The sequence below is a fragment of the Adiantum capillus-veneris genome, chromosome 25 (genome assembly GCF_014529385.1).
Source record: "Adiantum capillus-veneris isolate H3 chromosome 25, ASM1452938v2, whole genome shotgun sequence".
NCBI lineage: Eukaryota > Viridiplantae > Streptophyta > Polypodiopsida > Polypodiales > Pteridaceae > Adiantum > Adiantum capillus-veneris.
In genome coordinates, this window is record NC_140955.1 from 130,238,947 (window position 1) to 130,251,303 (window position 12,357).

Below are 12,357 nucleotides of genomic sequence, written 5' to 3' on the forward strand. Positions count from 1 at the left end.
GGGTTTGCAAGCTGGTTGCGAGTGCAACTCTGTGTGTGTGCACGTGCTGCCTCTTTGATTGCTCGTTTAACTATAGTCCCTGCATGTTTGCCTTCCATCCCCTCTCGGCCATACGTCCAAGGCCCCTAACGCTGTCCTCGTTGAGCCAACTCTCTCTCTCTCTCTCTCTCTCTCTCTCTCTCTCTCTCTCTCTCTCTCTCTCTCTCTCTCTCTCTCTCTCTCTCTCTCTGAGTCAAGCTTTTCTCCCCCGGGCCCACCTTACTCCCCCCTCGTCATTTCCTCCCCACCCATGAGCGCTACCTCTGCCTCATGAATACAGACAACTAGGCCGCTCGACGAGAGGTAATATGCACTTGAATGGTAGATGATGCCAGATGTCATTGAGTGAGTTTATAAAGGCACGCCCCAAGGTCGTATGCAAAAAAGATGGTCCACACCTCATGTTTCCATAAAGTGGAGGGGCATACATTTGTTGCTTTGCCAATTATTCTACAAAATTTCCTCTTTGAATCTATCTTAAAGGGAACTTTGAATGTTTGTGAATTTTATTGACACTGCAACGAGATGTCATCGAGTGAGGCATACCCCAAGCATTACCCCTTTTTTATTTTATTTTCACTTGTATATTTTGTTAAGAATGAAGAACCTAACACGTGGAGAGAAGCTAAGTAAAAAGGTTGGATAAATAAGAATGAAGAACCCAACACGTGGAGAGAAGGTAAGGGAAAATTTTGGATTAGTAAAGTAAGTAAATGGCATATTTAGAATTTGTATATATGAGAGGACTAAAGATTCAGAAGATACTTTATATTATCACTATTTTCCCTCCCTGTGGCTGCACGCTCACCTACATCTTTGCATTCAACCCACTGCATTGTGCCTTGCATGCCCGAAGAGCACTGCATGCCATGGAGTATACTTCGTAGGGAGAGGAACAATAGCATCCTCAGCAGGGGAAGACATAAACATACATGCATTTCTTGTTGAGCAAGAGTGCTCTCTCTCTCTCTCTCTCTCTCTCTCTCTCTCTCTCTCTCTCTCTGTGGCATTTCAAGTAGTGATCAACGACAGGCGGACCTACTATTTGAATAGAGGGAATCCGAGTATTGAGTGTCCGTAGAGTGTACCTGACGTGTGTAATGCGGCTTCATGCGTCCGATGTGTTCCATCGTGAGCTTGCCATTTGAGAGAGGAGTGGATAGGGCAAAGCGTAAAAGTGACAGTCAGGGGAGTAAGAGATGAGAGTACCAGTCAATGGCATCTTGTTGCACTCTCGTTCTGTCGGCAGATGTGAATTGGATTTTTCCCTACTCATCATTTTCTATCATAAAATAACTTCTTGATACCTAGTTATTTTCAACTTCAACTCCTCAATATCTGCTGCCAATTGCTTCCTGCTTGACTTGAAGAGAAGGTACTGATAAACAAACCAACCGCTGTAATAGAGTTCCACAAAGTCCATCACTTTTGGCAGTAAAGGAATATTGTTGGCCGCCCCAATGATAATCAATGAGAACCATAGAGCTACCAAAGCTCCCTCTCCATAGATCCAGACTTGGGATTTGTTCTCCAATGCATCATATTTCATCTTCAGGTCATCGAATATCTCTTGAATCTGTCGAGAGGCATAAAAAATGCCGCTATCTTTTGAGGAGGCCGTTGCCCTCACACAAACCCTTGCACACCTAGCCTAGTTCTTATAGCTGAGAAGGAAGAGATATACATGTGAGGCAAGATGCGAAGGCATCATTTCAATGGAAGGAGAGAAGGTAGCGATGGTGATTATCGTTCAACAACAAGAGGAAGCAGGAAACACCCTCTCCATGGAAGTGACAGGAACGACAACGCAAATGATGGCCATGGCTACTTACCCGTGTCCCTCTCTCTCTCTCTCTCTCTCTCTCTCTCTCTCTCTCTCTCTCTCTCTCTCTCTCTCTCTCTCTCTCTCTCTCTTTCTCTCTCCCCGGATTCAATGTGGCCAGTTGGAAGACCAGTTGTTCAACTCCTGCATTGCCTAGCTGTTAATCATAGCCTATGCCACCTTGTCCATTGATCCCACATCCCTAAGATGCCGATGGTTGCTCACAAACAATGCAACCACCCTATTGCTCGCCACAACTTCAGCTCTATGCATTGCTTCGTGTTCCAGCCCTGTCTCGTCGGCAGCTATTACACACCATCATCCTTGACCCTCAACAACCTCTACACTTGTTGATGGCACCCTGCAAGTGCCTACTCCCCTGCCTGCAGACTGAGCGTCTTCAACCATGGCGGCCCTTTTTGTTGCTAGCAGCACGCCTTGCCAACCACAATTCTCTCTGTCTCTCTCTCTCTCTCTCTCTCTAGCGCGCTCTTGTCCCCACTGTCCTACTCAACTGGCTGTCCACCTTCCTCTCAACCTTTGCCCGGCACCCTTCGGACGTCCTGCAGGCTGCTCACCACCTCTCTCCCTAGCTACTGCCACGTGGAATGTCTGAAAAGGCTTCTCCATAATATGGTAACTAGTATAGCCGACGGCTTTGCCGCCTCTCTCTCTCTCTCTGCGTCACTGTGCTCCCGGATGCTGCAGGCCACACCTACCGGTTGAAGGAGGATCTGACGCATGGCAGAGGAGGGGAACCGGAATTCTCTCCCCCTTTATCTATTAGTATTAGTATAGATATAATAATATAGTATAGATATAATAATATAGATAGATATGACTTGTTTAGTGTGTGACACATGCCCGCCCGTCCCCAAAGGTGACGGACAGGCATAGCCTAGAGGCGGTGTGTATCCAGCCTTAACCCCGCGGAGTGGGAGTCCCGCAGTGGAAGACTGCCTCCATGGCTGCGTTTGCAGTGCCAGCTCACTGAAGCGCCCGAGGCGTGACTAAAGGCCCTTGATATCTATGATCTCTCCGCATGATTGCACGGTGTCCCTGAGCATCTCTCCATGGCTAGCAATGAGCAAGGTATGCTCTCTCTCTCTCTCTCTCTCTCTCTCTCACACACACACACACACACACACACACACACACACACACACACACACACACACACACACACACACATCTTTTGTCTCGTGCTTCAGCAGGAAGGCTTTCGAGAGAGGCCACTACTGTGGGCTTCAACCCTCCCATTCCCATCCTCCGTGTACCATTGCCTGCAAGCCAAGAGGACGATCCTTCCAAAGGACCATTTGTGCTTGCTTTTCAGGACGAACATTCTTGGCTCACTGCTTGGAACGAATGCGAGGTCAAAATTGCAGAACGATGCGTGGTAAATACCTCCAACTCTGCTATGGATGTAGAATGGTTTTTAAAAACCCATGTTTGGCCCGCCTAATAATAAAAAGGACTACCAGAGAACGTGAGTGATTCCACCTGAGTTCACTAAGATCCCTAGATATGTACATATCCACGCCACTTTTTTAGTCTGTCGAGCACCTTCAAAAAAGGACTACAAAGCTTGTAATGAGTGATACCTTTTTCCCAGTAAACCCCCTAAGAAACAAATGGCATGAGCTTGAAGAAACAGTGACACTCGGACTCTTTTTAAAAAACTAGAATACTCAGATTCATTCTAGAAAGATCGAGTAAGCAAAAGGACTTGATTTCTTTATTTTAGAAATGGCTTAAGCCAATACAAGAGGGGCTAAATCACCCTTTAACTTTACATCAATAACCACATCTTTTACCTTTTCTAGTCTTCAATTGAAGCTTCCTAGCCTTTGATACTAAGGCATCCCTAAAAACACATGACCCCCCTCAAGTGGCATGATATGTGTCCTATGTAACCTTGACAATGCAATCGAAGCTTGCCAATGAGAGGCGATGAATCGACTTCATGCCCTTGTGCCAGTAGCACTGCATTCATCTGTGGTGCCATGTCCCAGAGCTCGACTCCAAGATGAGCTGCTGGCTCGGTGGAGATATCTCATGACTCTAGCCAACGGTTCAAAGCCCTCTCTAAATAGGCAATGAAAGCAGCCTAGTATCTCATAGTGTACTGGACAATGAAAAATGTGATGTAACTCTTCGCTGGCTCTATATGAGATAATTAGCATATCCTGGCTTCTGCTGCTACTCTCCTAAGTCTGCCAACTGATGCGATGATGTGCGCATCTGACCAATAGCACATCGTATCCCATAGGATAAATGAGTGTCCATATAGGCCGGTTTGATCACATACCCATCCTCTGTTAGTTGGAGGGGATGCTCTCTATAGATGTACCTGCTGTATCCATGTGCTTCTGGTATCTAATTGAATCAAATTCCGACGTATAAGTCTAGTGGTCTCTGTCCATGTGAGAGAAAGGGAGGGTGCATCCAAGGAGTACTAGAATGGAGGTAGTCTATTAATGTTGAAGCCATTGTGACTGAAACCATGATGTCATCTGCCCATACCAACATGCTGTGTCTCCTTGTATCGCTAGCTTTTGGGATGACTCAAGTGCTAGGCCGAGCATATCTGTCTCTGGGAATGTCCCATAAATTATGCATGAAGGAAAATGATTTAGTAAGGGCCTCAGTACCAAAGGAGGGGCAGGTAGCTCTGCCCAAATAATCTCTTGTGGCACTGAGGCCTTAGCCCGAATCATCCGAGAGATCATAGAGACTAGAGGCCTCTCCTTGCATCTCCATCCATCAGTGCTACTAGATCTGCCCTGGTGGTCCACTGAGGGCCCCCAAATCTGAACCCCATAGAGCAGAGCTGAAGCCACTAGAGTGTAAAAACGCCACAGCTTTGTTCGAGGTTCCTGAATCTGAACCTGCGAACATATCTTCTCCAAACCTCCCAAGGTTGCATAAGCTCTCGTCAATCTAGTCTGTGCTGCTCTCCTCAATGAAAATGCCGGTCCACTAAAGACTACCCCAAGATAGGTGTATGCATGTTTATACTCCACTGTCTTTTGGCCATATGTAAAAGTAGGTGGTGACCTCCTGACCCACTGTGGAGTGGTGTTAAACACCATAACCTTGGTTTTCCCCAGGTTAACAGACAATCCATTGTCATGGGCAAATGTGTACAAAGCATCTAAATGACGCTGCATCCCCTTAGGGGAGTCAGAAATCAGCACAATATCATCAACATATAACAATAGTAGGATCCATGTCCTTGCCAACTGTGCTCCTCTTTCACCATCCTTCTCAATGTAGTCAACAACCTCATTTACATACATGCCAAACAGTGTAGGAGATAGCGGGCAACCCTGTTTCACCCAATAGTGGAGTGAACCAAATCAGAAATCCCCTCTGGAGTGCGTATATGCCCCATTACTGACTTGTATAGAGCCATGATCCCCCAATCAACTCTTTTGGAACCCCCATCTCTTGCAGTCCGCATCAATCTAGCTCTGGACACTGCATCGAAGGCTTTGAGGAAGTCCACAAAGCAACAATAGAGCCGTCTCGCACGTGCTCTCCTCTCCTCAATAATGGCTCTGTGTCAGGTGCAGCGAAAGAGAATAGGGATTTTGCTCGGGTCAAGTACTCTGCACACAAACACAAGGGACACTTTACTTCACTTCAAAGAATTGAACTGAAAGAAAGAGAGATGAGAGAGAGAGAAGTGACGAGATAGGGATGTCGGGTCTGTGAGAGTGAGCAGCGGAAAGAGTGTGAGCCACGCGTGTCGAAAACGCTGGAGGGGGAGAGAGAGAGAGAGAACGCAAGTGCTCTGCAAATGATGCACTCAATACACAATCTGTATGACTACAAGACCCTAAGCATTCTATTTATAGAATCTTAAGTTGAGGTAGGGCAAAAATGTGTAATTGGTGCAAAATACATAAAAGCCCAAAAATGGTTAAAAATATGTGCACCGAGCTAGGCTCAAAAAATGATTGGCCGGATACGTGCTAAAAATGTCCGCCCATGCAATCTACATGATGTGCGATGGGTGGCCAACCCGAGACAATCACTAGCCGTACAAAATGGCGAAGCAACGGTGGTGTAACTCTTAACACCCCCTCTAGCACCGAATGCTGAGACAACACAGAGGAGTCGAAGATGAGAAGCCAAAGTCTGTTGAGGTACAGCCTTCGTGAAGATGTCTGTTGCATTGTCCATTGTAGGAACATACTCCAAATGAAGATCTCCAGCCAATCCCGAACATAGTGGTACTGCTGCGTGCACCTCAATGTGCTTAGTTCTAGCGTGAAAGATAGGGTTCTTGGCAATAGCAATGCAACTCTGATTGTCGCACAAAAGACAAGTCGTAGCAGTTTGGGGAAAACACAACTTTTTCAGTGATCTTCGTAGCCATATGGCCTCAGAAGCAGCATAGCAAGCTGCTCTGTACTCCGCCTTTGTAGAAGATAGCGCAATGGTGGGTTGCCGCTTACTGCTCCATGAAATGGGTCCCGTCGAGTGTGAAAACTTCTCCTGTAGTAGAGTGTCGAGTATTTGGATTTCTTGCCCAATCTGAATGGCACCAATCAAGTAAGGTGCAACCCTTGGAGTGACCATAGAACACACCATGTCCAAGGTGCCGCTGATGTACTGCAAAGTACGCTGGGCACAGTGCCAATGTCGTTGACGAGGTCGGGTGTTGAAGGAATTGAGGATAGAAACTGTGTAACAGATGTCTGGTCGGGAATAAGTCAGCCATACGAGGCAACCAACAACATTCCTGTACTGCTCCAAGTCAATCCGTGGGGAAGGATCATGAAGCGATGCGTTCTCTTCGGGCTTAAGAGGAGTGCCAATCGGTTTGCAACCTGTCATTTGGAATCTCTCCAGGATAGCATTCACATACTTCCGCTGAGAAAAGAAGATGCTGTTTGGTGTCTGAAAAATATGGAATCCAAGAAAATAGTGAAGAAGCCCAAGATCAATCATCTCGAAACGCGTCTCCATAGCTTGCATGATCAACTTGATCCTGATGGTCCAAGAGCCTGCGAAAATGAGATCGTCCACTGTTAGGTGCAGCGGAATGAATGTTTGCGCTTTGCTCAAGATGAGTGCTCCGAATTGTGCTCAAGGTTCCTTTTGTTCTTATGGAAGGTAGAGCCTTCCGTTCTTAATGAGAGAATGCTATGATCACAAACAAAGTGAATGGACACTGTGCATGCAAGTGTATGAGACTGAGAGATAGAGAGAGAAGAGAGATACGACACCAGAGACGTTATAAAACCCTCCTCCGAAGGCCCCACTTTCGTCGGCGAGAGTGGTCTACTATTGATTGCACAATCTGGTACAAATGGTATGCATGAGACTGATGCAAGTCTACGCTATGTCGACGATGCCGACGGTGATGACGAAGTCGACCTAAGGGCTGAAATCTGCAATCTTTCTACTGCTGTCCAAAAACGCTATGGGCTGAAATCTGCAAATCTTCTATCTGCTGAATTCTGACTCTATGTCGATGACGATGCGACGACGACGCGTTGAAAACTGAAAACGCTAATGTTCCTTGACTTTCCGTCGCGGTAAAGGTGCAAAACGTCGGGGCTGATCTGCAACCAAAAACGCTAGCGCTGAATTTTGGTCCTTCTGTCGTCGCCGGGATTCTACAAATGCAAAAACGCTAGGCTCATCTGCTGTGTCTAACTGTTGCCGGGTTGATCTGCCATGCAAAACGCTGGGGCTGATCTGTAATGGAGAAAACGCCAGGCTGTCCTTGGCTGAAAACGCTAAGTCTCCTGCCCGGGGAGGGGGGGGTTTCTGTTGAGAAGTTGCTTGTTGAGCGTGGAGCTCCTGCTGTCTCTTCTGTCATTTAGTGCTAACTTGGGTTTGCTTATATATTTTCTTAGCAAAATTGCCCTACCTACTTTTGTTGGGAAGTCACTTAAATTAATAAGTGAAAAATGTCAAAAATAGGGAAAATAGGCTAAAATCACTGGAAAATTTCCCTGATTGATTGTGATGGATTCTGATGGGAATGCTTATGATCATGCTGTGTGCAACCAGAGGATATGCATCTATGCTAAGTGACTGGGCATGCATGGTCTACGAATAGACTCACAAAAGTGCCAGATCACTTCTAATCTAGACTTATTGGACTGACTGAACCTTGATCATGCTGTAGCTTGTCCACGGACACATAGGGTTGGATGTGTCACGTGACATCCAGATTCCACATAGACAATCACGATCGCAACCAAAGAGCCATCAGAGACAAGATAACAGCTGGAATCTGATGAGGTACACTGTAACCCAACTTCACGAGAAACTAGTCAAGTGTGAGGTACCACTATCGTCCAGCCTGCTTCAGTCCATACAATTCTTTCCACAACTGATAGACCCAATCCTCCTTGCCTGGTATACAAACCCAGGAGGTTGCTCCACATAAACTTCTTTATCCAAATCTCCATTCAGAAACGCACTTTTGACATCCATCTGGAAGATAGACCAACCAAAGTTGGCTGTGAGAGCAAACACTGTGCGTACGGTAGTCATGCGAGCGGTGGGAGCAAAGGTCTCGTCAAAGTTCACGCCTGGTCGAAGTGTGAAACCCCGAGCGACAAGTCTTGCGTTGTGTTTGTCGAGGAACCATTGGCCTTGTACTTTGTCTTGAAAATCCATTTCGTAGAAACCACCTTCCGCTTGTTGGGGAACCAGAGTCTAGGTTTTATTCCGCTCGATAGCGTCCATCTTTGTCTGCATGGCACGCTTCCAGCAATCATGCTCGAGTGCTTCCTCCATCGAGGAAGGCTCAACTGGTGAAAGCCTGAATCTGAGACATGAGTGCAAAGTTCACGAACTCTGCGCCATCATAAACTTGCCTGTCCTTGAGGCGTTGTAAGGTGTAGCGGAATGGATGTTGAACTTTGCTCAAGATGAGTGCTCCGAACTGTGCTCAAGGTTCCTTTTACTTACGGAAGGGAGAGCCTTCCGTTCCTTTAGTGAGAGAGTGCAATGGACACAAACAAGTGGTGAACACTGTGAATGAAGGTGCTAAGACTGAGAGATAGAGAGAGAAGAGAATACGACACCGGAAAGTTGTCAAACCCTCCCCCAAGGGCCCCATTCTCTATGGCGAGAGCGGTTTACTTATGATTGCACAAATCTTTACAATGCTTGGACTTGCCGACGATGTCAATGACGGTGAGGACGACGACGAGACGGGCTGAAATCTGAAATTGCTAAGGGCTGAAATCTGCAAATCTTTATCTGCTGAATTCGGACTCTATGTCGATGACGATGTCGATGGCCACGATGCGACGACGACCCGCTGAAAACACAGATGCTGAAATCTGCGTTTTCCGGGCTGAAATTGTAAACCTTGTGGAATCTGACGTGCGGCGAGGAACTGTTGCGGGAAGGTGAGATCTGCGAGGTTCGGGGGTCGTACTGCGGGTTCTAACTGCTGAAAACTGAAAACGCTGGTCCTAGGGCTGATTCTGTCACGATGATGTGCAAAAACACTGAGTTGTCCTGCAGATGCAAAAACGCTAGGGTTGTTTTCTGTCCTGCTGCAAAAACGATAGGGAATTTGCAGAGTCTAAGGTCGCCAGGTTGGTCTGCAACGCAAAACGCTGGGGCTGATCTGCAATGGAGAAAAACGCTGGCTGTTCTTGGCTAAAAACGCTAAGTCATCCGCCCGGAGGGGGGGGGGGGGGTCTTGCTGAGAAGGTGCACTGTGGATGTCAGGTCCCTTCTGCCAGCGCTAGATTTCTATTTATACAAACTTAGCAAAATTGCCCTACCTACTTTCCAACAAAAGTCACTTAAAAATAAAGCGAAAAATGTTAAAAATAGGAAAAATAGGTCTATGCACTGTAAAAATGCTACTGATGGGATTTGACTGGAATCTAATGGTCATGCTGTGTGCAACCAGAGGATATGCATCTAATCTAAATGTTTGGACATGCACGGTCTGCGAACAGACTCACAAAAGTGCCAAATCACTTCCTATTCTAGATTGACTTGACTGAACTGAACCCTGGTCATGCTGTAGCTTGTCCACGGACACATAGGGTTGGATGTGTCACGTGACAGGCGTGCAAAACGTCGAGGCTCTCCATGTCTGGCGGGTCTGGTAACTTTGTGACTCCAGTGGAAGAAACCGTAGAGTAGAGCCAACTAGGAACCAACTTCTCCTTGCGAGGTGGGACCGCCTCCACCGAAGGAGAACCATCATCCACACCAGAATCAGAAACTGACATGGCATGATCGGTCGAAAGTAAATGGCTGCGGTGTAGAGGGTACATGAACAGGAACAGGAACAAGGATAGGATCAGGTGTAGGAGGTGGACGAGGAGGAGGTAGGGAAGGTATAGGCTTGGATGCTGCCCCCTTTGCAGGTGTGCTGAAGAGCTCCATGAAAGTCACATCACGGCTAACTGTGGTGGTCTTGGCGTCAGATCATAAAGCCGGTATCCGTCAGACTCTCGTGAATAGCCCAAGAAAATGAGCCTCTTCGCCTTGAAGTCTAACTTTTGTCGCTTCTCGTGTGGCACATGGACAAAGGCCGGACACCCAAAAACTCAAAAGTGTGAGATTGAGAGCTTGCGCCCGTAGTAAGTTTGATAAGGAGTCATGTCTTGCAAAGCATGGGTAGGAGAACGATTCTGAATGTAAACCGTCGTGTTGCACGCCTCTGCCCAGTAAACCCGGGGCAAAGAAGCATGCGCAAGCATTGCACAAGCCATCTCCATGATAGTCCGATTCTTTCGGTCAACAACTCCGTTCTGGGAAGGAGTGTAAGGAGTAGTCAGTTGGTGTTGTATGCCCTCTGACTTGCACCACTGTGCAAAGTCCTTTGCGGTGAACTCACCCCCTTTGTCTGAGCGAATACATTTGACATGCAAGTCCTTCTTTTCAACCATCGTCTTCCAATTTCGAATGAAATTGAAAGCCTCCGACTTGAGCTTTAGGAACCAAGCCCAGGTGTACCTACTGAAATCATCTACAAGCACAAGCAAAAACTGTGAGCCAGAAAATGAAGGAGTGCTCATCGGGCCACATAGATCAATGTGAACCAGTGCAAGTGGTGCCGAAGCTCTGCTGGATGCCTGCTCCGGAAAGGCAACCCTGTGTTGCTCGCCTAGCTGGCAAGCCTCGCATACGCCTGATGAGGAGCGTATCGCTGGTAAACCCTCCACCATAGAGGTCCTAGCAGCCTGCTGGAGCTGTTGATAGTTTAGATGTCCAAATCGTGCATGCCATAGAGAAGAAGACTCCGTGGTCTTAGACAGAAGAGCAGTGAGGCGGTATAGGGAACCATCGCGCTCACTGCGTGCAAGGATAGTACCTGTTGTAGAATCAGAAATGGTGACTGTGCCACTCCCAAAGTGTATGTCAGCTCCTTGAGAGTCCAAACTCGACAGAGAAAGGAGGTTGAAGGCCATGTCCAGAACGTAAAGCGCCTTCACCGAACTGAACTTGGGGTTTGAGGTAGAACGAAAGAGTAATCTGGCCTGTGCCAGACATTAGAATCTCATGGTTGTCACCCATAGTGACGGTCTGCCCGTGAGTTTCCCTGAGAGAGCTAAACCATGACTGTTGAGGAGTCATGTGAGTGGTGGCTCCACTGTCAACAACCCAAGTACCTGACTGCGATGTAGCAAGAGCGTGGTCTGTCGTCGTGACAAGAGCGGTCCTTTCCGTCTCACGAGAGGCTACAAATGCAGTTGAGGCTGTCTGTTTCTCCCTGTTGGCCTCGTCTCGCTTCTTCTTTGTGCATTTTGATTCTATGTGCCCTTTCTTGTGGCAATGGTAACATTCGATGTCCTTCTTCTTCTTCTTCTTCTTACCTTTACCTTTCTTGTTACCTCCTTGAGCTATCAAAGCTCCTTCTGCATCAACAACACCTCCGGCTCTGAATGCAGAGTGCCCCTCAATTTGTTTGAGAGAAGGTATAATCTCGTCCCAAGTGGGAAAAGAGGTACGTCCAGATGTGAACAAACTTTGAAAATAGGATCAAAGCGTGGGGGAAGCTTAAATAGCAAGAGGCCAGCCATGCGTGCTGTCACAAGGCGGGCACCACATGCCAATAGAAAAGAACAGACTGAACAGACTTTTAGCACTTCAAATAACAACTGAACTGAGAGAGAGAGAGAGACGACACGCGACACGGAGTGGCGGAATTCCACCCAGAGAGTATTGGCCCCAAACCTTGGCGCCCCTTTCGGTATTTCTTTATATTGCATCATCAAAGTACAAGGCGGTACTCCAGACTCTGTACCTTCTCCAGGAAGCATGCCAGAGAATGAGCCCTAGCCTCACATTTAAAGGCCCTTGGCCTAAAAAGCAGTTTACATGAAAAGCTTTCGAACTCAAAAGCTTCTGGTCCAAAAGCAATGCCAAAAGCTGACAGCGTAAATCACGGAAATCCGTACAGCCTGCCACATCATCATCCAGCGCAATTTTTGGAAATCTGCCACGCTGTCCTTAGGGTTAGGGTTTTTGCAGTTTTAGGGTTAGGGTTT

At 47.2% G+C, this 12,357-nt stretch overlaps 1 protein-coding gene and 1 pseudogene across 3 annotated transcripts in view; one reads left to right on the plus strand and one right to left on the minus strand.

The window, feature by feature from the left end:
* Positions 1-1,307: 1,307 nt before the first annotated feature.
* On the minus strand, positions 1,308-1,861 carry LOC147425651 (protein CURVATURE THYLAKOID 1A, chloroplastic pseudogene; annotated as a pseudogene).
* An 884-nt stretch (positions 1,862-2,745) lies between these two features.
* LOC147425652 (uncharacterized) overlaps positions 2,746-12,357 on the plus strand; it is a 32,623-nt gene continuing 23,011 nt past the window's right edge. The window contains exons 1-2 of one of the 3 annotated variants that reach the window (XM_086500832.1): positions 2,749-2,953; positions 3,073-3,260. In XM_086500832.1, the coding sequence (XP_086356958.1) occupies positions 2,935-2,953; positions 3,073-3,260 (207 nt within the window). In that variant the 5' untranslated portion in view covers positions 2,749-2,934. Of the gene's footprint in view, positions 2,954-3,072; positions 3,261-12,357 lie in introns of all 3 variants that reach the window. The other 2 variants (XM_086500833.1, XM_086500834.1) reach the window with 2 other exon arrangements.